Raw genomic sequence first — 22,731 nt, forward strand, 5'->3', positions numbered from 1 at the left:
AATTTTGGAAACTGGGATGTAGAAAGGGGAGGTTTGGGGGAGTCAGAGAAGTGAGGTTTATGAAAAAAGGAGAGGAAATTATACATGTTTGTTTGTTTCTTTATTTGTTTGTATTGTTCATAAAAATTTTATAAAACCAATAAAAATTATTTTAAAAAAACAAACAGAATCTAGTACTAAAAGGGTATTGGAACTGATTCAAGAATTCGGACAGGTGGCAGGTTTTAAGCTGAACAATTTGAAAACTAAGGTTTTAGAGAAAAACTTAACTGTGAATGAGAGAGAGAGATTTCAGGAGGAGACAGGACTAACATTGGTTAAGAAAATGAAATACTTAGGGGTTAACATGACTGCCAAAAATGTGAATTTATTTAAGGATAATTATGAAAAATGTTGGACTGAAGTGAAAAAGGACTTAGAAACATGGACAAATTTGAAGTTATCATTGTTAGGCCGAATAGCTGTGATAAAAATGAATGTGTTGCCAAGGATGTTGTTTTTGTTTCAAACATTGCAAATTTTGGATAAGATGGATTGTTTCAAGAAGTGGCAGAAAGATATTTCCAGATTTGTTTGGCAGGGCAAGAAGCCTCGAATAAAATTTAAGATATTAACTGATGCCAAAGAAAGAGGTGGATTTGCCCTGCCAGACCTTAAACTTTATTATGAGTCAGCTGCTTTTTGCTGGCTGAGAGAATGACTGCTTCTTGAAAACACTGATGTGTTGGACTTAGAAGGTTTCAACAATGCATTTGGTTGGCATGCATATTTGTGGTACGATAACACAAAGCGTTTAAAAACCATATTGTTAGAAAAGCACGATTTAATGTCTGGATAAGATATAAGGATTTGTTAGAAAAGAGAACTCCAAGATTGTTGTCACCAATGGAAGCGAAGGCACAGAAAAAACTCAATATGGAGGCCAAATGGCCGAAATATTGGGAAATTTTGGAACAAGATGGAGACAGAATAAAATTGCAGAGCTTTGAAAAATTGAAAAATAAAGTGCGAGATTGGCTCCATTATTACCAAATAATGGAGGCATACAATTTGGACAAAAAAGTTGGTTTCCAGGTGGAAAAATTAAAATTGGAAACAGAATTGTTGGATTCAAAAATTAAGAATTTGTCAAGAATGTATAACTTGCTGTTGAAATGGAACACTCAGGATGAAACGGTGAAATCAGCTATGATTAAATGGGCACAAGATGTTGGACATAACATAATGATGGCTGACTGGGAACAGTTATGGACCACAGGTATGAAATTCACGGCATGTAATGCCCTAAGAGAAAATTTAATGAAAATGATTTATAGGTGGTACATGACACCAGTCAAGCTTGCAAAAAATTACCATTTGCCCGACAATAAATCTTGGAAATGTAATGAGACTGAAGATACATTCTTTCACCTTTGGTGGACATGCCCAAGGATTAAGACATTCTGGGAGATGATCTATAACAAAATGAAGAAGATATTTAAATACACTTTTTTGAAGAAACCAGAGGCCTTTCTCCTGGGCATGGTCAGCCAAATGGTGCCAAAGAAGGATAGAACTTTTTTTATGTATGCAACAACAGCAGCAAGAATACTCATGGCGAAGTACTGGAAGACACACGATTTACCCACCCGGGAAGAATGGCAGATGAAGGTGATGGACTATATGGAAATGGCAGAAATGATTGGCAGAATCCGAGACCAGGGAGAAGAATCGGTGGAAGAAGACTGGAAAAAGTTCAAAGACTATTTACAGAAATACTGTAAAATTAATGAATGTTAGAAAAATGTTGGAATGAAGTTATATAGCTTTAGTAGAAATGTTATAAGGAATTAAGTATAAATAGATTAATAGAGTATTAAAGGGAAAAATAAGGTTAGAGTGTTAAGATAATTATAGGATAGAAAACAGAGGAAGATGGAAAGGAATTGCTGAAGCAATTAACAGAAGTGGAATACAAAAAGGGAGGTGTGAGGAGGTCGAGGAAATAAGTGAATGAAAGATAAGATATTGAAATTGTTTGATGTGTTTTAAATGGTTTTTGTTTTGTTTTGTTAGTTTTATGTGTTAGTGTTCTGTAATGTTTTTGTATTATATTGTATTGTTTTTTTTCTTTTTCTTTTTTTTTGTAGTGTTGTGTTTAAATTGTTGGAAAATTAATAAATATTATTTATTTTTAAAAAAAGAGAGATTTCAGTCTATGGCACTCAAACACCATGCGGTCAGGTTCAACCATTCTACGTTTGGATGAGTCCCTGGCAAAGTATAGTGGACAGTACAGGAAGATGAAATGGTGGTGTCACTGAAAAAGCCTGAATCTCTGACAGCCAAGGTCTGCGGAGCGATAATGGCGCAACTAGAACCACCTAAACTTTTTTCAACCTGATCTTTTGGAGGACTCTTGGAATGATGGTTTGAGTTCCTTCAGCCATGTCATCATTAGGGCGCTACTAGGGTGATCATTATCTTTGAGAGAACTTGGGGCGAAGAGGCTGGACCAAACAGGAGACTCTGGAACTGAAAATGATGCTTGTCTATGGTGAACTATAGATACTTTTGGTGATCTGAATGCATTTGAACATGGAGGTATGGTTCTCAAAGATTGATGAGAATCACCGACGTGAAGAACCTCCCCGATGGAGGTTAAGGATTCCATTTTGAATTTTTTTGTAAGCAACACAGCGATTTAGGAACTTCAGATCAAGAACCGGCCAACATTTTTTGGTGTCCTTCCCCTGCCCCCTTTTTTTATTTCTCCCCCCCTCCAACAGATAAATTGAACAGAGGCCCTGGAAGTGAGCTGCGAGTGCGAAAAGCCTCGGGTAGGATTTTCCTCTGCTTATCTTTAAATTCAATCAATAAAATGGCGCACGGCAAAACGGAGCCTCAGCATGCGAAAAAAGAGCATATTCAGCGACCCTGTAGGATTGCAATATACAGGGACATTCTGCAAGAAAGTAAACTTAATAAACTAAAGACAAGAATAACTAAGGTTGCTAAGGCAAACAAACAGGGGCGGGGAAGGACGAAATGCTTTTTTGGAATACACACACACACACATTTGCAAGACTCAAGACAGTTGCTAAAACTAAGGAAAACTAGCAAAGAGAAAGCAACAATAAAATGAGATCAAAACTGAAAACTTATCTGAAGAAGCAGGAGAGCCAGGACAAACATCTTGCTGAGTCAGGCAGGAGAAAAAAACTGAAGAGGAAGTGCCTGTTTCTCACAAGTCTTTGCTCCTGCCTGAGGTCATGTGAGAGGAAATACCCAATCCACTGTTCCCAGCATCCCATGAAATAAATTAAATAGATCTTCTATAGCAGACAGCTATGATTAATATAAACCTAAATTAGCCTAAACAAGTCTCCTGCTATTACTTTCGGAACACAAATGGACATAACCAACAATCCTCACTTTGAGGAGAAAATGAACAAATACTAGGATTTGTTGCCATCATTATAATCAACTATAGCATAGTTATAGTAGGGTTACCAGACGTCCCTGGATTTGCAAATCTGTCCCTGGACAAATTCTGTCCCTGGAATGTCCCCAGATTTGCAAATCTGTCCCCGGGAAGTCTTGTGCACAACAAATCATATGGGGACTTCCGGAAAGGAAAAATGGTGGGCGCCACGGCAGTGAGCAGCTCCTGAAGCCAGCCAGAGCCAACTGCACTACTATGCTGTCTCCGGGCTGCTGACTGCCGCCGCCACTGCCGAAGGGGAATCAGGGACGTCCGGCGGTAAAGATCTCCTGCCCCCTTCCCCCTTTGTTTTGACTGAGGCTCGGGAGTCACGGCTGGCTGTTGCCCAGTTTTTTTTTAAACTGTGCATTTATGTTTCACAGGGTGTGAAAGAAGGGCTTTGCACCTTTATACAATATGCATGCGTGCTTGGGCCCAGGGTCTTTTGCCTCACCATCCCCACTACTGACTCAATGTTGCTTAAAAATGTTGCTCAGCTTAAAAAAATAAATAAAAAGTCCCCGGATTCATTGAAAAAAATTCTGGTAACCATAAGTTATAGCAGACTTTAAACGATGCTGCTATGATTATGGGGAATTCTCCCTGTCCATGTGAGATGGGGGAGTTCCTCTCTAATCAACAGAAGCTCACTTTGATCCCTGTTTTAGATTATTCGTAATTTGGATGTATAGCCTTAATATATGGGGCCTACTGCAAGTAAATGTACACAGGGCTTCAGCCTTTGCCATTAGCCACTATTTTCATTTTGCAAATCACTCAGTCATAAAACCTACATAAATTATTGCCAGTAACAATACGGTCGAGTTCAAATTAACTTAAAATAACTACATATGCAGAACAAAAAAAGATATTCTGTTAATTCTTACCCCATTTTGGATATATTAGAAACATATATTAAAATCTTTAATAATCAATCATTTTCTTGTTAACTGAAACCATACTAATCATGCAGAGAAGGCATTCATGAAAGATAAATTAATCCAAGGGTTATAAAGGTCCCAAACAGATGTAATACTAGGCTGACATATTACAAAAGGCACTGATGAGGAAACTGGTGTTAGTCATGCAAAAGACACAAAATAGCCATTAGTTTAATTACCATCAGAATCAAGGTCATTTTCTAGGTTAGTATGTTGATCTTCACCGGCAGTAACAGTGCATTCAGGAATCTCCTCATTAGTAACTACCTCAATATTATCATTTCCACCCTCATCTGTGGGAACATGTCATAACAAAGTTAGTGCTTTCCATCCTGTACATGCACCACAACATATCAATGAAAACTTTTAGTGTTTTAGTGTCAACTGAACACATTCATTATTTATGACACAGAAATGGAAAAAGTCACTGAAATGTAGCAATTGGTTTATAGAAAAATAACGCTCTTTAAAGAAATTATCAGTTGCACACACACTGTATATACATCCTGTTTGTAAACATGCCAAGCTGTGCATTGTTAGCTTAAATTCAAGTTTACTGCTCAGCCAAGTGGAGAGGATGTTAAAGCACCTACTGGAGTTACACGTTTGTGCTGCTACTATGAGTAGACAGAATGATCGGTCTATCACAGATTCCTATGTTGTGTAAAACAGAAGAATAAATCGCTGTGCAGATTAAGAGTATTGCTGCAGCTGTGAGGAAGAGCACACAGATTTTGCTACCCTGTAAATTCTTCTACTCATTTGCCAGATAGGGGACCAGACACTGAACAAAGTGATCTCTGTCCACCAGGGGCAGTTTCTTTAGATTTGGCTCAGGACAGGATTAGTAGTAGCTGTCCCTAGACTGCTATCCCTGACTTCAGAAAGAGGACATCCTAGCTAACAACCACCCCACCCCAAGCAATGAACCCCTACATGGAATAACATGACATAAATGGAAAAGGGAGTGGAAATTGGTAATGTGTGCTTATTTGTCCCATGTCCAGAATGGAAACCGACCCAGTGAATAGGATTGGTATTCATTGTTGTTGTTGCTTTCAGTCTGCTTGGCCACTGTGAGAACGGGTTGCGGCATTAGACTGCCCTGATCCAGCAGGCTTAGATTATCTTCACCACCATTCTTCTAGGGCACGCATGACTTTTGCATTGTCTGACACACAAAGCATTATTTCCATCTGGAGTGAAGAGCTCAGATCTTGCTGAGGTCAATGTGCAGCTGAGTGTCTCATCACAATGATGAATCTAGCCTGAAGATTTCTTTCTTTCTGAGCCTCAACAGTTCTGACCCTGACCTTATTTTTGATGTACTTGGAATAATCTTCAAATAGCTTCAAGGAGGTTTTATTATTGTTTTGGGGGACATGACTGGTTGCTGTGCTTTCTTGGACACAAAATATGCCTAAGCATTTTGCGTAGCTTTGGTCCTGTTAGGAATAACATGTTAAGTGCTACTTGGTGTACTGAAAGTAGATAGAAAGAATCTCTCTCTCATATAGTAAGAGAACCTGAGGTCATCTAATGTAGTTGAATGTTGGACGATTCAGGGCAAATAAAAGGTAGTACACAGCACCTAGCTAAACTATGTGATTCACTACAACAAAATGTAGTTATAGCCAACAACTCTAACATAGATTTAAAAGAGAATGAGAGAAATTGAAGGCTGTCAGAGGCTACTATCCATGTTCTGCCTCTGCTGTTAGGGGCAGTGTGCCTCTGAAAACCCAGTGGGGAAACTGCTATTGCACTTGGGTTCTCTTTGGAGGCTTTCTATAGGCATCTGGCTGGGCACTGAGAGAACACGGTGCTGGACCAGATGGGCTTTTGGGTTCCTCTTTTGTTTTTATGGGGGTCTGCTGGCATTTGCCATGACACTGATGACCTTACAAGACTTGTCATGAAAGGGTGCCCCTATATTCTAGAAGGTTTCACTTTATCTTTGAATATTGGTGAACATTCTCATGTCTGGACCTTGTAAACTCAAGGTGCTTTCTTCTAGCTGACTTACCTTTTACACCTTTTACATCACAACTGGATTTGCCCCTTCTATTCCTCCTGCACATGCCTGTTGCCACTCCCAAATCTGCTCTGGTGTGTTGGACAGATTTATGGAACACAGGAGTAGAAAGGGAGAACATTCCGTCGTGCAAGGAGAAAGCTTTGAGTCACTGGAATCGTGCTACATTGAATAAAACCTATTATGTGCAGCACTCAAATTTGAAGTCTGATTTTGCCTTTCATATCACCTTAGAACATGATTTTGTGCCTTCTCATATAATTGCAGATCCAACTTGACAATTTTGGGCACAATTTGGAAGGGAAGGGCTGGTGGGAGGGCCAGGGCTGGAAGGGAGGAATGTAGTATTTTTCCCCATCATTTTCCCCAATGATTTTCCCCATCATTTTTAGAAAATGATCTGTGATCGGGGTGAAGGAAGGCTAACCAGCACCCAGTGTGGGGTGTCGGGGCAAACCGCCCAGCGGTGCATGTGCGTGCAATGTACGTACTGCGCATGCATGGGGCTACACACGTGCATGCGTTGTATGTACTGCGTGCGCATGCACAGCCGGGCAGTTTGCCAACGGCGCCACTTGAGCACCGTGTGGATGGTGGTGGGACCCCTTCACCGCCACTGCAGTCATGAGCAGAGAATCCTCCGCATGCGGCTGCAGCAGCCGGGGGCAGTAGGGCGAGCCCCCCGTGGGGTGCCTTCTTGTCACCCCCCTCAGAGATTGCACCTGGGGCGACCAGCCCCCCCTTCCTCCACCACTGTCTATGATCTCCTGATTTTGGCTGGGAGATTTCCCATCAGTTTTAAGTTTAAACAGGGAAAGCTTGGGGTAAGTCGCCCATCTCTTTTTTCTTCAGTAAACCTCCAAAATGGCAAAATTAGAAACATGCCAAACTCATAATTTTCTCTAAAGTATTCAGACAACATTTTAGGAGTAAAAACATGGAGTACCACAAAAAATGGGTACAAGCCTTACTATAAGCCATTCTGCTGAAACTCTAAAACTGCAGGTCTCAAGAGAGGGTTGTGAATCTACTGGTTATCTTCTGGAACACTGCTTGGTATGTCTCCAGTCACCTGGATCCACACCCTGTCTGTAAACCTGAACATTTCCCATGTGCAGAAATTGCACTCTGCCAGCTTAAAGAACAAGCTGACTCCTCAAGGAGTGCCATGTATCTGATCTCTCCTTGCTTGTTTCTGTACAACAGCGCCATCACATTAACTAAACTGTTTATAGTGTCAATCCATTTAGCTTGTTCTGAGCATGCCAGGTGGAATTGTAGCGTTGGAAGGTCTCCAAAGGGTCATCTAGTCCAAACCTCTGTGATGCAGGAATCATAACTAAAGCATCCCTGACTGATGGCCATCCAAACTCTGCTTAAAAATCATCAATGGAAGAGAGTCCACAACCTCCTGACGGAGTCTGTTCCATTGCCTAGCAGCTCTTATTGTCAGAAAGTTATTCCTAATGTTTAGTCAGAATCTCCTTTCTTATAATCTAAATCCATTAGATTGGGTCCTAGCCTCTGGAACACGAGAAAACAAGCTTACTCCATTTCCCATGTGACGGCCCTTTAGATATTTGAAGATGGCTACTGTATCACCACCCAGTCTCCTCTTTTCCAAACAAAACATACCCAACACCCTCAACTGTTCCTCATAAAGTTTGGTTTCCAGACCCTTTAACATCTTGGTCATCCTCCTCCTCTATGATAATAGGCCATAGCAGTAGGTGGTCACAACTTTGAAGCAGAACCCTGTGCTGAGCTGCAGCACTAGGCACTGAGTCAGTCATGGAAACAACACAATGAGTAAAATGAGATAAACTGGTGCTATGCTTGATTATCTGTGGGGAGAATGAAAGCTGGGAAGATCAATGTTGTCAATGTCAACACTGAAACTAACAGACAAATAAGCAAGTTCTACACAGATGTAATGGGGTGTATTGTATTGAACACTCAGAATGAGTACAGAGGAAAGGGTATAAATATGTGCCCTTATCTTTAATATATTATTCAAAAAAATAGCAGACTTGTGTTGAATTTTTATATTCCAAAAATGAGGGGTGCTATTTGGGAATTCAAAAGATATTTTGGTTAGATTAATATAATTTAGTTAAATGTGTGTACAGTTGCATTGAAATGGTTTAAAATGATTGCCAAGACTTGTAGTTGTATTACATATTAATAGTTTTTAATTTTTATTATTATTCAGCATTACCTGACATCTTCAGAAGGTAAAATTAAAATTATTTGGTTTTCCGAAAGCAGTTTATGTGCTTCTTCACCAAATGTAGACTTACCAAGGTAAATGTTGTGCTGAGGCTATGGCGGAAGCAAGGCCCTCTTGGGGTGTTAATGCTGTGAACTCCTCCATGCTAAGTTGTATATATGTGTAAATAAACCATATATCATAAAGACACCACAGTCTTCCACTGTGCCTCATTCCAAAGGAAACATGAACCCTGGGTAAGCACCTGGAACCCCTGGAATCTCACACCACTTAGAGACTGAGGCGGAAGGCAACAATATCCATTAGCAGCCATACACTGGCCTTCTACTGCCACAGAGCAACAGCAGGATATAAAAATAGTTGTGTGGCACTGATATGAGCAGGGGGGAAATCTGACAGCTGATGGACACACATGGCAAGTAAATGATCAGGCAAGAAGATCTACAAACATATGTTCTAAATGCACACTTAAAATATTTTAGGTGTCTATCCCCCCCCCCATGTTGCCCTGGTGAAACGACTCCCTTAGCACTACAATGAAGACAAGCCACAGTGTTTGAAATAGCTCATAAGTCATGATCAGCTAAATATGTTTTGAGGGGAGTTAAATCTTACCAGAAATGCCAAATGAGCTTCACCCCCCTTTTTAAAGTGCCTCATTCAAAATCAAGACAAAAGAAGAGAAGGAAGCTATAAGACTTTTTGTGCTTGTGCCAAATAAAAGATTATCTCTGAGAGTGCTTACAAATTCAGTAAAGACAAGGACAAGTCTAGAGGGGGGAAATAATAGAAAAATATTCAATTTCCCTCGACAATTTAACCGGTGGCCAAAATTAAAGATAAAAAAGCCTGCAACCTATGTACTATTAAATTTTATTTTTTTAAATGTGAAGAAAGAAGTAGCGGGGGGGGGATGGGGATGAAATCAGCAAAGACAATAATAAAATTAACATACTAAATTGAGATGAAAAATGCAAAAAGAGATGTGAAATTACATACATGTGGCATCTACAACTACTGCTTGACTTGTTCATCCTCAAGTAACTTAAATCCCTGTGCATATTGCTGCTGAATTTGGACTGTCAAATTTGTGCAAAATGCTAACATTATGCCAAGTGTAGGTCTTGTCCAAAACATTTAATAAGGATTTGTTGAACAAGCTATTAAAGGCTGCATGGAAGCAAATAGGATTAGCTGCTGCACCTATGTTTTGGTATAGCCCTAAAAAGATACAAAAAGAATCATAGAACTTTATACTTGCAAAGGTGTTGCAGATCATTTACTCTAATGATATGATGCCACAATGTTTCAAAGAAACATTAAAGAACGGTGTTCTCAAATTAATTAATTATATGTATATTCCCCTTTTCCATCTTAACACGTGACTTTCAGGATGGGTAACCATCATAAAACAATTATCAATAAATCAAAACCAGGCCCGGTGATCATTGTATCCAAGACAAAGAAAGTCTTTGTGCCTAAACTTGGGACATTCTTCTTCTCCTAGTGGAACTAGCTTCATTTAGTTAAACAAGAGCCTTTTGTACACATGTGTTCTGAAGTGAATTGTCCCACTACACATCAAGTTGTGTAAACTCACCCCAAGGGGTATTTCCCTAACAAAGCCTTGCTTTGTTTTAATTGGACACACCTGACGCCTGCTATCTGAATCAGTTGTTCTGCTACATCCCTGATCTCAAATACAATAGTTTTGGCTACATCTAGCTCAATAATTTTATTCACGTTGTGAGGAGAAGCGCTATTCTTCTGACTGTGTGAAATTAAGAGATATGGCATATATCTATAGATACGTGTATTTGGTGAACAAAAATTACCAGTAAGCTCATTTGAAGTCTGAATAAAAGCAAATTTCAAGAAGGTCTTCCTCAGGTTTCTGCGTTGCCATAGGAATGAGATACAAGGTTTCTTAACTCACCTCCAGATGCCTTTGACCTTTCTTTCAACTTTTCTGCAGCCATTTCACTGTAGCTAGGAAGTTCTGACATCTTCACTCCAGATCGAGCTTCTGCTATTAGCTGACGAGCTCTCTCTCTCAGCTGCCGACGCCGCTCTTCATCTTGCTGCTAAGATATATTGAACAGTTGCCAACTCAGTAATTGACAGAAATGCAATTTCATTCTCAATCTGATCATCATGATAGTAACTGGTTTACAGCATGGTGCTTGGCCCATGTTATAAATAGGAAGCTCCATATCAGTTGGGTGTCAACAAAACACTTTTTAGAGCCATCCTGGAATCAGGTTTTTTTAACCCTAATAATTTCTCCAATTATTGTATTAGATCTTTAAAAAATTAACTGGTTTATAAAAATGTAATCTGAGGCTGATAGGTCCCCAAAACTTATGGCCACCCTGCAACCCCACAGTATGTTCAAGTCTTACTGATTTCAAAGTGCTAATACATCTTTAAAAGGAGATGTACACAGTCAAATAATGAATGGAAAGAATTACAGTTCAGCCCCGGTATCAGAAAGAAGCTCCATTTATATTAGTAGGTTCACTCTTACTTAATATTGATACTGGTGCAAAATGGAAATACACTAAGCTGACATTTTATTTTCTAACAATCCCTACTGAATCAGTATTTAAAATAAGGACAGCTATGGATACTAAGATCTTCCCACTTTGGAGGAACAAAAACATTTTAAAGCTTGTTATGGAAAAATACATTTGTTTTGAAATTCCTGTTTGACAGAATAAGTACATGTAAAATATCTGCCTGTAACAGAGGAATATTCTGAAGGTTTCTTCTCTGAAGTTAAGCAAATCAGGACTTGGTTAATACTTGAATGGAAACCCCAAGTGATGAACATTGCATATGGAGGAAGGATGGGATAAAAACATTAACACACAATTAACTTGAAAGATATACATTGCTCAAGGAAATAATCAAATTACCACACAGTGTAAATTCTTTCATTCTAGAGTGAGCCTGGTGGACTATATCATCCTGGCCAAGTGTCAGAGAGAATTAAACACACTCCAGGTAAAGGTATGTGTTATGTAAGCCCCTTTTCAGTACCCTTTTCCAACACCTGAACAGAATTGTGGCAGGTATAGGGAATCTCTTTTAGCTGGAGTGCCAGATTCAAATGTGATTAACCTTCCAAGGACTGCATTCCAGTGTTGGGCAGGGCAAAACAAAGCAGGATAAGGCAAGAAGTAAAAAAGAACAAATAAAGAAAGATAAAGAAACACAATTCACTCAAATGGAATAAAGCCAAATAAAACTAAAATACATTCAAAAACTGAGCACACACAGCCTTCCAAACACGATCCTCCTAGTCCCAGGCCCAACAACAGCAGAAGTCCAAGAATGATCCTCGTGTCCCACAAGCACAAAAACTCACCCCTTCTGCTTTCTCTTTTCTGGACACACACATGCGCGCGCACATCTGGAAGATGGAGCAAGCTTGTTTTTTCTCACTCTGGAGGGTGGGACTTGAACCAATGGATTCAAGTTACCAGAAAGGAGATTTCAACAAAACATCAGGAAGAACTTTCTGACAGTTAAGAGCTGTTTGACAGTGGCATGGACTCCCTTGGGAGATTGTGGACTCTCCTTCCTTGGATGTTTTTAAGCAGAGGCTGGATGGCCATCTATCATGGATGCTTTAGCTGAGATTTCCTGCACTGCAGGGGACTGGACTAGATGCTGCCCTTCCAACTCTACAATCCTATGATTCTATCAGGTGCGCCGACTCTAGGTGGTGGAGGTGTCATCAGCATCCCCAATATTCCTTAGCAGTGGGCTCAACACCCAAATATTGAGGGGATCGAGAAGGCCAAACTGCGAAGCTGAGTACGGCACAGCACCAAAGGCAGGCTCCTCCTGAGTGCAAGAGAGGAGCAGCCATGACCATTGAAGCTGCATGGCGCCAGGCAAGGCCTCCTTCCAACAATGCGCCTCCTCCTGACAATGCACATGAAGCATACAACATCAAGCATGCACCTTCGGCCCAAGGTGGTGCCTCTGGATTCTATGATATACTCCGCTTCACAGAGTGGGTCTTTATAGAACATTATAGAATACATGCTTACCTGGAAGTAAATTCCATTGAACGCAGTGAGAAGTAGAGTAGATAGGCAAACAATTGGAATGTTAGTAAGATTAGCAAAAGGAGCACAGCAGTTTCTGCTGTTCCTTTTCCACTAGCCTGGCCAGGATCTGTCCACTGCCAGATCTTGTGGGCAGTGCTTACATAGCAGTGCAATGGGGGTTCTCAGAAAAGTCCCAATTGCAGCCCAGTAGTTCTGATCAGCATTGAAGGCACTTGCTTAGGTGTAATCAGGCAAGAAAGTTGCCTAAAGATGTGGTGTCATGTAAATGATGTACAATGACTGGAAGGTTAGCAGGGCTTGCTGGAACATGCATGGCCAACCAGATTGGCTCATGGTCTAGCCAGTGTTTCCCAACCGGTGTTCCGCGGCACACTAGTGTGCCGTGAGATGTTGCCTGGTGTGCCGCGAGATGTTGCCTGGAGGGAGGCGGGCGAGGGCGTTTGCTTCCCGGAGGACTTGTGGGAAGCCGCCCCTTCCCTGGGCGACGCGCCGCCTCGCGACTCCGGAGTCAGTCCCGAGGGCTCTCGGAGGGACTCGCGAGCGACGGTGCGGCGGCTCTGGGGCGCGCTCAGCCGGGCCGCCACGCGCCCCCGCGCAGCCCCTGCTGCAGCTGCCTGGCGTGGAGCGCGACGCGGAGCCGGCCGGGCTTGGAGGCGCCCAGGTAGGGCCGAGCCGGGCGGGGGCGGGGAGGTCTCGGTCTGCTGCGGGCGCAGGAGGGCGAGCGGGAGAGGGGGAGCCGTCGGGTCTCCTGGAAGGAAGCGAGGCGGCGGCTGAGGGGGATGCAGCCCCATCCCCAGCAACAGGCGCTCCTCGAAGTGAGGCCACAAGTCGGGGCTCGGACAGGGCCTGGAAGCAGCGGCTCCGGCTCTTGGGAGCGGAGAAGGGGACTTCGAAAGCGGCCTGGAGGAGAAAAGCCCCGATGCAGCGAGAGCGGGGAGCGTGCTGCCTTGTCCAGGCCTCCTCGCTTTGTGCCGCCCGCTGCCGGGAGCAGGACACGGGGGCTCCTCGTTCGCATGCTTTCCCGGGTGATCGGTGAGGGTTAGGGTTAGGGTTAGGGTCCCTCAGTCCCTCGCTTTGCTGCCTCCTCCCCCCCCACCCCCAAAGCTTGGAGGTTCCCCGGCAAGGGGGAGGGAAAAAAATTGAAAGTTACACTTTCGTGCGTCCCTCCCGGCGTGACGCTGCGCGCTGACATCACGGGGCTGTAATGGTGGTGTGCCTCGAGATTTTTTTCATCAAACAAGTGTGCCTTTGCCCAAAAAAGGTTGGGAAACACTGGTCTAGACGTTTTCCACCACTGGGTTACAGAAAACTGTATTAGTGGAAACTGTTCCAGTTCAGCTTTCCCCCTGACAGATTAGGTTTCTATATGTAGGAAAGTTTTCAATAGGCAGCTGGTTTTTTTTACTTTTTGTTTAAATTGCTGACTGCTTTGCCCATGTTGCCCTGACAGAGCATAGGATTCCCCTGGTTGCTGGATCTGCTACCCTGCTGCCTGCCAAGCCACTGTACATACTTCATTCTAGAATTGCCCACACATTTGTCTTTCCCATTCAGGATACCCTTCATCTCAGATGCTGCTCAATAAAGGTTTTGACATTGCCACATGTGATTCCAACACTTCTCCTGACTGGCTCAGGTATGCTTGGGTATTGGGGACCTCTCCTCCTTTTCGTAGCATGGGTTTGCTGGATCTGAACCAAGGACCTTCAGGATGCAATATAGAACACCTAGGCCAGGGGTGTCCAAACTTTTTTCAAAGAGGGCCAGATTTGATGAGGGGAGGAACTGCCTGTGGGGGCCAGATTAAATCGACCAGTGGGCCGGATTGGTCCCCCAAAACGGATTTTGGACATGCCTGACCTAGGCTCAGGCTCCTCCTCCAGCCCCTGTACTCCCAGCATCTAAGCCTCAGCCTTGGAGCTGGCTGGGAAGGTGGGTGAGTGGGGAATGACCTATGATGCCTTATGTGGTAGCTAAATTGTTAGAGGACTCTAACCACTGTATTTGCAGTGTGGGTTTCAGACCCTGCTGCTCCCTTACTTTTGCCTCCGCCACAACTTCTTATGCTCAGCATGAAAAAGTGAATGGAGGCATATTCCCACATCCTCTGCTAGGCCTCAAACTTCCAGCTCCGATCTTCCGTGGTGCTCCTGGCATGCTCTGAGCCAAGGCCGCTGCAGCACAATGCCTTCCCCCCCGGCATGCACCTCTCTCTCAGAACTGCTTTCAACTTTTAAAAGAACATTTTTTTAAAAAAATCTGATTTTAAGTTTAGGCCGTGCGCCTTCAAAACTAAGCACAGCTGCTCTAACCATTTTGCCTCCACTCCCCACATCTTCTGTTCATTTACTGGGATGTCATAAGAGCATTTAAAAAATCCAGGCATTTCGCAAAAATTTTAAAAATCTGCCTGGACACAAATTTTTACCCTGAAAAAAAGTACATGTCCAGGAAAAACTGGACATAGGGCAACCCTAAGTTAATTGACTTTCTCCATGTGTAGGCAGCGTGTGGCACTTGCTCTGGCTGCTGGATTGTGGCAGTATTTCTAAGAATGCTATGGACACAATTACTGTTTTTGTATTTCCTGGTAGTGTTTTTCCTTTCTTCCAAGCATGAGGATGTACTGTAGGGGTCAGCAAACTTTTTCAGGAGGGGGCTGGTCCACTTTCCCTCAGACCTTGTGGGTTGCCGGACCTCCCCTCTCCTGAAAGGACCCCCCGTGCCGCCATTCATGTTGCAGCCACTGCCTCGCCTTTGGCAGCGTCAGCGTCGTCTGCCTTGACCAGGGGTCTGTGGGGCGCAGAGCCCATGCCACTGGCCTGGGCAGCGGTGGAGGCAGCCTCCCTGCTGCTTCCTCCCGCTTGGCTCTTGGCCATACGCGGCCGCCTCAGCGGGAAGGAAGGGGCTTCGCCCAGAGGCGTCTGCAGTTTTGGATTGGCTGCAGGAGCTTCCTGCAGCCAATCAGAATCTGTACCAGCATCACAGAAGTCAGCCCCCGTGTGGCAAGCTCTCTGCACCATGCCGCTTTAGAGCAGGGCCTGACCGAGTGAGTGGCAGGGTCCGCAGGCCGGATTTACAAGCCCAATGGGCCACCTCCGGTCCCCGGGCCTTAGTTTGCCAACCCCTGATGTACTGGATACAGTGGTTGTTCCACTGATCAAACAGCTGTGTATCTCTTGTCCTACTGTAAGCTGAATAAAGGATTATTGCATTAAGTGTTTTACATTTAGCCTTCTGAAATGAGGATGCAACTGTTTTTTAGAACAAATTCACTCCAACCTGTTACATGTATAGCAAGAAGCCAAAAATGTAGCTCCATCATTATTTTTCAAGAATCCATCAAGCAGACTTAAAATGCTTAAATGACTGTAAGACTGACACACCTTACAAATAGATGAAGTAGCACAAGCAATAATTTGGCTCTAAGCCCAATTTACTAGAAACAAAGGGTCCTATCCAGACTCTGAGCAAACAGAGTCCTGTTAGCTCAAGGTCTGGATAAAACCCCATATCATTAACAATGTAGTCTAGCAAAAGCTCTTCCTGACAATAATTTCCAAGAGTTACAATCACCAGCACCACACTGGAACGTTTAAATTCTAATTTCATTTTTTAAAAAAAAGATATTTATTAAGATTTTCAAAATATTACAAAACAAAAAACCAAAAAACAAAATAAAAGTAGTTAAAAACAATTCAATCTTTCCATTGTTTATCTTTCATTTGCTTGTTTCCCGGACCTCCTCATGCCTCCCTTTTTTGTATTCCAATTCAGTTTGTTAGTTCAGCAAATCCTTCCCCTCCCTTTTTTGTATTCCAATTCAGTTTGTTAGTTCAGCAAATCCTTCCCCTCTTTCTTTATCCTAGTCTTTAATCTTAAAATATTGTAACATTAAATTTTTACCTATTAGTAATCCATTTTTCATATTCCCTTATAAAATTACAGCTAGAAACCACTTAATTTCTATCCACAGCCATTTGACCTCCATATTGAGCTTTTTCTGAGCTTTCGCTTCCATCGGTGACAGCCACCTTGGGGTTTTGTTTTCCAGTAGGTCCTTATATCTTATCCAAACACTAAACAATGCTTTCCTGACAATATGTTTTTAAAATGCTTTATGTGCTTTGAGCTTATCATACCACAAGTATGCATGCCATCCAAATACATTATTAAAACCTTCTAAATCCAAGATGTCTGCGTTTTCCAGAAGTAGCCATTCTTTCAACCAGCAAAAAGCTGTTGATTCATAGTAAAGTTTAAGGTCTGGCAGGGCAAATCCGCCTCTTTCCTTTGCATCCGTTAATATTTTAAATTTTCTTCTAGGCTTCTTGCCCTGCCAGACAAATCTAGAGATATCTCTCTGCCACTTCTTGAAACAGTCCATTTTGTCCAAAATTTGCAATGTTTGAAACAAAAATAACATTCTAGGCAATACATTCATTTTTATCGCAGCAATACGGCCTAGCAATGAAAGCTTCAAATTTGACCAAATTTCTAAGTCTTTTTTCACTTCAATCCAACATTTTTCATAATTGTCTTTAAATAAGTTCCCATTTTTAGCTGTCATATTAATCCCAAGGTATTTCACTTTCTTAACCACTGTTAAACCTGTCTCATTTTGAAACCTTTCTCTTTCAATCGCTGTTAAATTTTTCTCTAAAACCTTTGTTTTTAACTTATTCAGTTTAAATCCTGCAACTTGACCAAATTCTTGAATCAGTTCCAAAACTCTTTTAGTACTATATTCTGGCTCCTGTAATGTCAATACTAAATCGTCTGCAAAAGCTCTCAATTTATACTGTCTAGCTCTGACTTGTATACCTTTAACCAACTGGTCCCTTCTAATCATATTTAACGTTTAAATTCTAATTTCAGTTCATATTATCAATCAATGAATCTGAGTATCTATCATTACCTATAATTAGCCCTGCCCTTTGCTTGTTCTAAAAGTGAGCTGTCTGCTGAAAAAAGGGGGTGTTTTATCTATCCACACATATTCCTAGCATGATGCACTACTGACTTGTTTATAACTCTTCCAAAATTAATATTCTCAGGAATCAATGCTCAAGTACCATGTGCAGAATCATACACGTACCCACAAACCTGTCCTTATATTACTTTGCATGCTCTGCACTCCAGACAGCTACAAAATATTATGTGAGGCCATTGGATTAGCACTGCTGGGAAAGATACAATCAAGTTTTGCTTAGAAAGTCCAGATCCAAGTACAATGGCTGGCAGAGAAATAAGTGTCCTTAAGTTTTGGTTTTAGACAAACACTGTTGCACAGAAAGTCTGTGCCTGGGCTATTATTTCAAAGGGCTGAATTTTTGTGAGCACACCTTAACTTTGTTACAATCTTTGTTCACCCTAAATAGCCAAAATATCAAGCTTATGATTACCTTATGAACCCATTATATGCATTTGGGGATAGTGTATTCTTGTTTTAGTGCAATGTCACCAAAACAAAGCCCCCCCCCAAAAAAAACGTGGACAGCAAATCAGCAAATCTTGTCACTGCAATGAAGCAACAGAAAACATGACAGAAGCAGACAAAGAAAGAAAAGCAGCAGCAGCATGTGAACTGTAACAGAAACACCTGTTTTTAAGTGAAAAATGCACAGTCACAACTGAACAAACCAAGTAATAAAAAATGCCAATCATTAATGTGTTGAATGGCTATTATTCAGTGACGAAAAAAGGATAAATCATGGACCAAAACTGACTGATATGTCTCCTAAGGTATTTGTAGATGCCCTTCAAGTAAGTTGTTGCAGTCTGCAAAAACAGTACTAGCAATTTATTTTTCTTACAAAGAATGGTAAGACATGGAATAATCCACACCTGGCATTGCTCATTAAGTGTCCTGCAACATACCAGTTTTTAGCTTAAGCAATCAGCAATAAAACAAACACAAAATACTAATTAGGGACATTTTACCCATTTCCATGTAAATTGTTTGTTTGTAGCTATTTACTCATCATTGTTCTTGGTACAATAGGAAAAATGCAAATGAATGAATCAGAATGCAGCCCTAATGGGACTTTCTGTTTATAACCATTAGCCCAGAGGTGTGCTGTAATTCAATCCTCAAGCAGCAAGATTTAGCCTCATTAACAGCTTGCATGGGCAGGTTACAACTCATAAAACCCTACAGTAAACAAAGTATATGGACACAGCACAATATCTTGAGCCTGATTGACAGAATACTGTTTCCCTATCAGATTGCCTTGATTTACTTTTCTACTAATGTCCTAACACTATAAAGACAATTTTGCCCAGGCCTTGGAGCTCTGTTGCAGAATTGCATATTTGATTTGTTTGCTTTCACACTCGAAAAGGCACATCCAGCAACAATCCCATCAAAAATATACATTTAATCTACTCACTACATTCAAACTACTACAAATTCAGTTCCATTTATGGCCAACCAACTGATACCTCAATCTGTTTTACTGCAACTCCGTATATTTATGTTATAAAGTAAAGGTCACATCCCTACCTGGACCATTGGCATGTATGGATCTACAACATCAAACAACCAAACTGGGAATAAAAAACTCAGAATAAATAAATGCAACAACAAAAGGATAGACTTGCTATGAATGTTCACATTGGTCTAAATGAGTTAGTATAAAATTTATTTAACAACTGACCAGGAGCACTTAATGGCCCAGTATGATAGAGAAGTTGAAACAGAAGGAAAATCACCTATCTTCCTAAATTGTTGGTTCAGATTGGAGGAAGAACCAGTAACTTGCAGCAGATTGGCTACTGCCAATGTCTTACAGAATCCCAACATTTCTATACTAAGTTGTAGGGGGAAGTCTTAATGTTACTTTAAATATTACTGAAAGTTTCTTCTTGCTGAAGTTTTCCACTCTTGTCAGTTGTTGTTCATGAATTGACTTGATTACTCTGCTGTCTGCAGAATCATAGAATCATAGAATCATAGAGTTGGAAGAGACCACAAGGGCCATCGAGTCCAACCCCCTGCCAAGCAGGAAACACCATCAGAGCACTCCTGACATATGGTTGTCAAGCCTCTGCTTAAAGACCTCCAAAGTAGGAGACTCCACCACATTCCTTGGCAGCAAATTCCACTGTCGAACAGCTCTTACTGTCAGGAAGTTCTTCCTAATGTTTAGGTGGAATCTTCTTTCTTGTAGTTTGCATCCATTGCTCCGTGTCCGCTTCTCTGGAGCAGCAGAAAACAACCTTTCTCCCTCCTCTATGTGACATCCTTTTATATATTTGAACATGGCTATCATATCACCCCTTAACCTCCTCTTCTCCAGGCTAAACATGCCCAGCTCCCTTAGCCGTTCCTCATAAGGCATCGTTTCCAGGCCTTTGACCATTTTGGTTGCCCTCCTCTGGACACGTTCCAGTTTGTCAGTGTCCTTCTTGAATTGTGGTGCCCAGAACTGGACACAGTACTCCAGGTGTGGTCTGACCAGAGCAGAATACAGTGGCACTATTACTTCCCTTGATCTAGATGCTATACTCCTATTGATGCAGCCCAGAATTGCATTGGCTTTTTTAGCTGCCGCGTCACACTGTTGGCTCATGTCAAGTTTGTGGTCAACCAAGACTCCTAGATCCTTTTCACATGTACTGCTCTCAAGCCAGGTGTCACCCATCTTGTATTTGTGCCTCTCATTTTTTTTGCCCAAGTGCAATACTTTACATTTCTCCCTGTTAAAATTCATCTTGTTTGTTTTTGCCCAGTTCTCTAATCTGTCAAGGTCGTTTTGAAGTGTGATCCTGTCCTCTGGGGTGTTAGCCACCCCTCCCAGTTTGGTGTCATCTGCAAATTTGATCAGGATGCCCTTGAGTCCATCATCCAAGTCGTTGATAAAGATGTTGAATAAGACCGGGCCCAAGACAGAACCCTGTGGCACCCCACTAGTCACTCTTCTCCAGGATGAAGAGGAACCATTGATGAGCACCCTTTGGGTTCGGTCAGTCAGCCAGTTACAAATCCACTGAGTGGTAGCATAGTCAAGACCGCATTTTACCAGCTTCTTTACAAGAATATCATGGGGCACCTTGTCAAATGCCTTGCTGAAATCAAGGTAGGCTACATCCACTGCGTTCCCTTCATCTACCAGGCTTGTAATTCTGTCAAAAAACGAGATCAGGTTAGTCTGACATGACTTATTTTTCAGAAATCCATGCTGACTATTGGTGATCACAGCATTCCTTTCTAGGTGCTCACAGACTGTTTGCTTAATGATCTGTTCCAGAATCTTCCCTGCTATTGATGTCAGACTGACTGGGCGGTAATTATTTGGGTCCTCTCTTTTCCCCTTTTTGAAAATAGGGACAACATTTGCCCTCCTCCAGTCTGCCGGGACTTCGCCTGTTCTCCAGGAATTCTCAAAGATGACTGCCAGTGGTTCTGAGATCACATCTGCCAGTTCTTTTAATACTCTTGGATGCAGTTCATCTGGCCCTGGAGACTTGAATACATCTAATCTAGCCAAATATTCTTGTACTATCTCCTTAGTTATTCTGGGCTGTGTTTCCTTTGCTGAATCATTTGCTCCAAATTCTTCAGGTCGGGCATTGTTTTCTTTATCGGAGAAGACTGAGGCAAAGAAGGCATTGAGGAGTTCAGCCCTTTCTGTGTCCCCTGTTTGCATTTCACCATCTTCTCCTCTGAGTGACCCCACTGTTTCTTTGTTCTTCCTTTTGCTACGAACATACCCATAAAAGCCTTTTTTGTTGCTTTTAACCTCTCTAGCAAGCCTGAGTTCATTCTGTGCTTTAGCTTTTCTGACTTTGTGTCTACACGTGCTGGCTATTTGTTTGAATTCCTCTTTGGTGGTTTCCCCCCTTTTCCATTTTTTGTACACATCCTTTTTTAATCTTAATTCAGTTAAAAGTGCTTTAGATAGCCACCCTGGTTTCTTTAGGCATCTTCCATGTTTTCTTCTCATTGGTATTGCCTGACGTTGTGCTTTTACTATCTCCCTCTTAACAAACTCCCAGCCATCATGAACTCCCTTTCCTTTTAGTATTGCTGTCCATGGGATCTCACCCAGCACTTCCCTAAGTTTTATGAAGTCGGCTTTCTTAAAGTCAAGAAATTGAGTCCTAGTATGCTTGGCTGCTACTTTCCGCTGTATAGTAAACTTCAGAAGAGCATGATCACTCGCGCCTAATGATCCTTCCACATCTACCCCACTAACCAGGTCATCAACATTGGTTAGGACCAGATCTAAAATGGCTGTTCCTCTTGTTGCTTCTCCCACTTTCTGGACAATGAAGTTGTCTGCAAGGCCAGTGAGGAATCTGTTTGACCTTATGCAGGGCCTGTTCAAAAGAGATATCTGAACATCGCATGAATCTTAGGTATTCAAGTACCTCTTCCCATTAATGTACCTGAACTACACCATTTTAAAAACATAGTTACCCCCTTGGCCTTCTAACAACCACCCCCTCAAAATTATGTATGAGGACAGATCAAATAAAGATAGTCATTATAGCAGTTTTCTGCAACTTGGTAACCACCAGATATTTTGGACTACAACTCCATCAGCCTCAGACATCATGGCTATTGTTCAGCGATATTGGAAACTATAGTTCAAAAAAGCTGAAGGGCACCAGATTGCGGAAGGCTGCCGTATAGTGTCTCTTGCTTTTGATAAACTGCTGTTAAAAAGTGTCCCTGGGGAATGCATTTTAGACCTGGAATAGATCACATTTCAAGCATCTGGAATTTCTTCCCCTCCCCCCCCCTCCCCCGCATTATGACTTATATTACGTTGGTTAAGACATCGTAAGTAAAACGATGGGCAGAGGGCCTTCTCGGTAGTGGCGCCCTCCCCGTGGAACGCCCTCCCACCACATGTCAAAGAGAACAACAACTACCAGACTTTTAGAAGACATCTGAAGGCAGCCCTGTTTAGGGAAGCTTTTAATGTTTGATGTATCATAGTATTTTAATATTCTTTTGGAAGCCGCCCAGA

The 22,731-nt window shown here is 42.0% G+C and overlaps 1 protein-coding gene across 11 annotated transcripts in view; it reads right to left on the reverse strand.

The window, feature by feature from the left end:
• Nucleotides 1-22,731, reverse strand: part of EHBP1 (EH domain binding protein 1) — a 273,433-nt gene that overhangs the window by 64,549 nt on the left and 186,153 nt on the right. For 6 of the 11 annotated variants that reach the window (XM_083495129.1, XM_083495130.1, XM_083495122.1 and 3 more), the window contains one exon: nucleotides 10,606-10,753. In XM_083495129.1, coding sequence (XP_083351255.1) covers nucleotides 10,606-10,753 — 148 coding nt within the window. Of the gene's footprint in view, nucleotides 1-4,583; nucleotides 4,698-10,605; nucleotides 10,754-22,731 lie in introns of all 11 variants that reach the window. The other 5 variants (XM_083495124.1, XM_083495125.1, XM_083495127.1 and 2 more) reach the window with 1 other exon arrangement.

This window comes from Podarcis liolepis (assembly GCF_965112155.1).
Source record: "Podarcis liolepis genome assembly, chromosome: 3".
Lineage (NCBI taxonomy): Eukaryota > Metazoa > Chordata > Lepidosauria > Squamata > Lacertidae > Podarcis > Podarcis liolepis.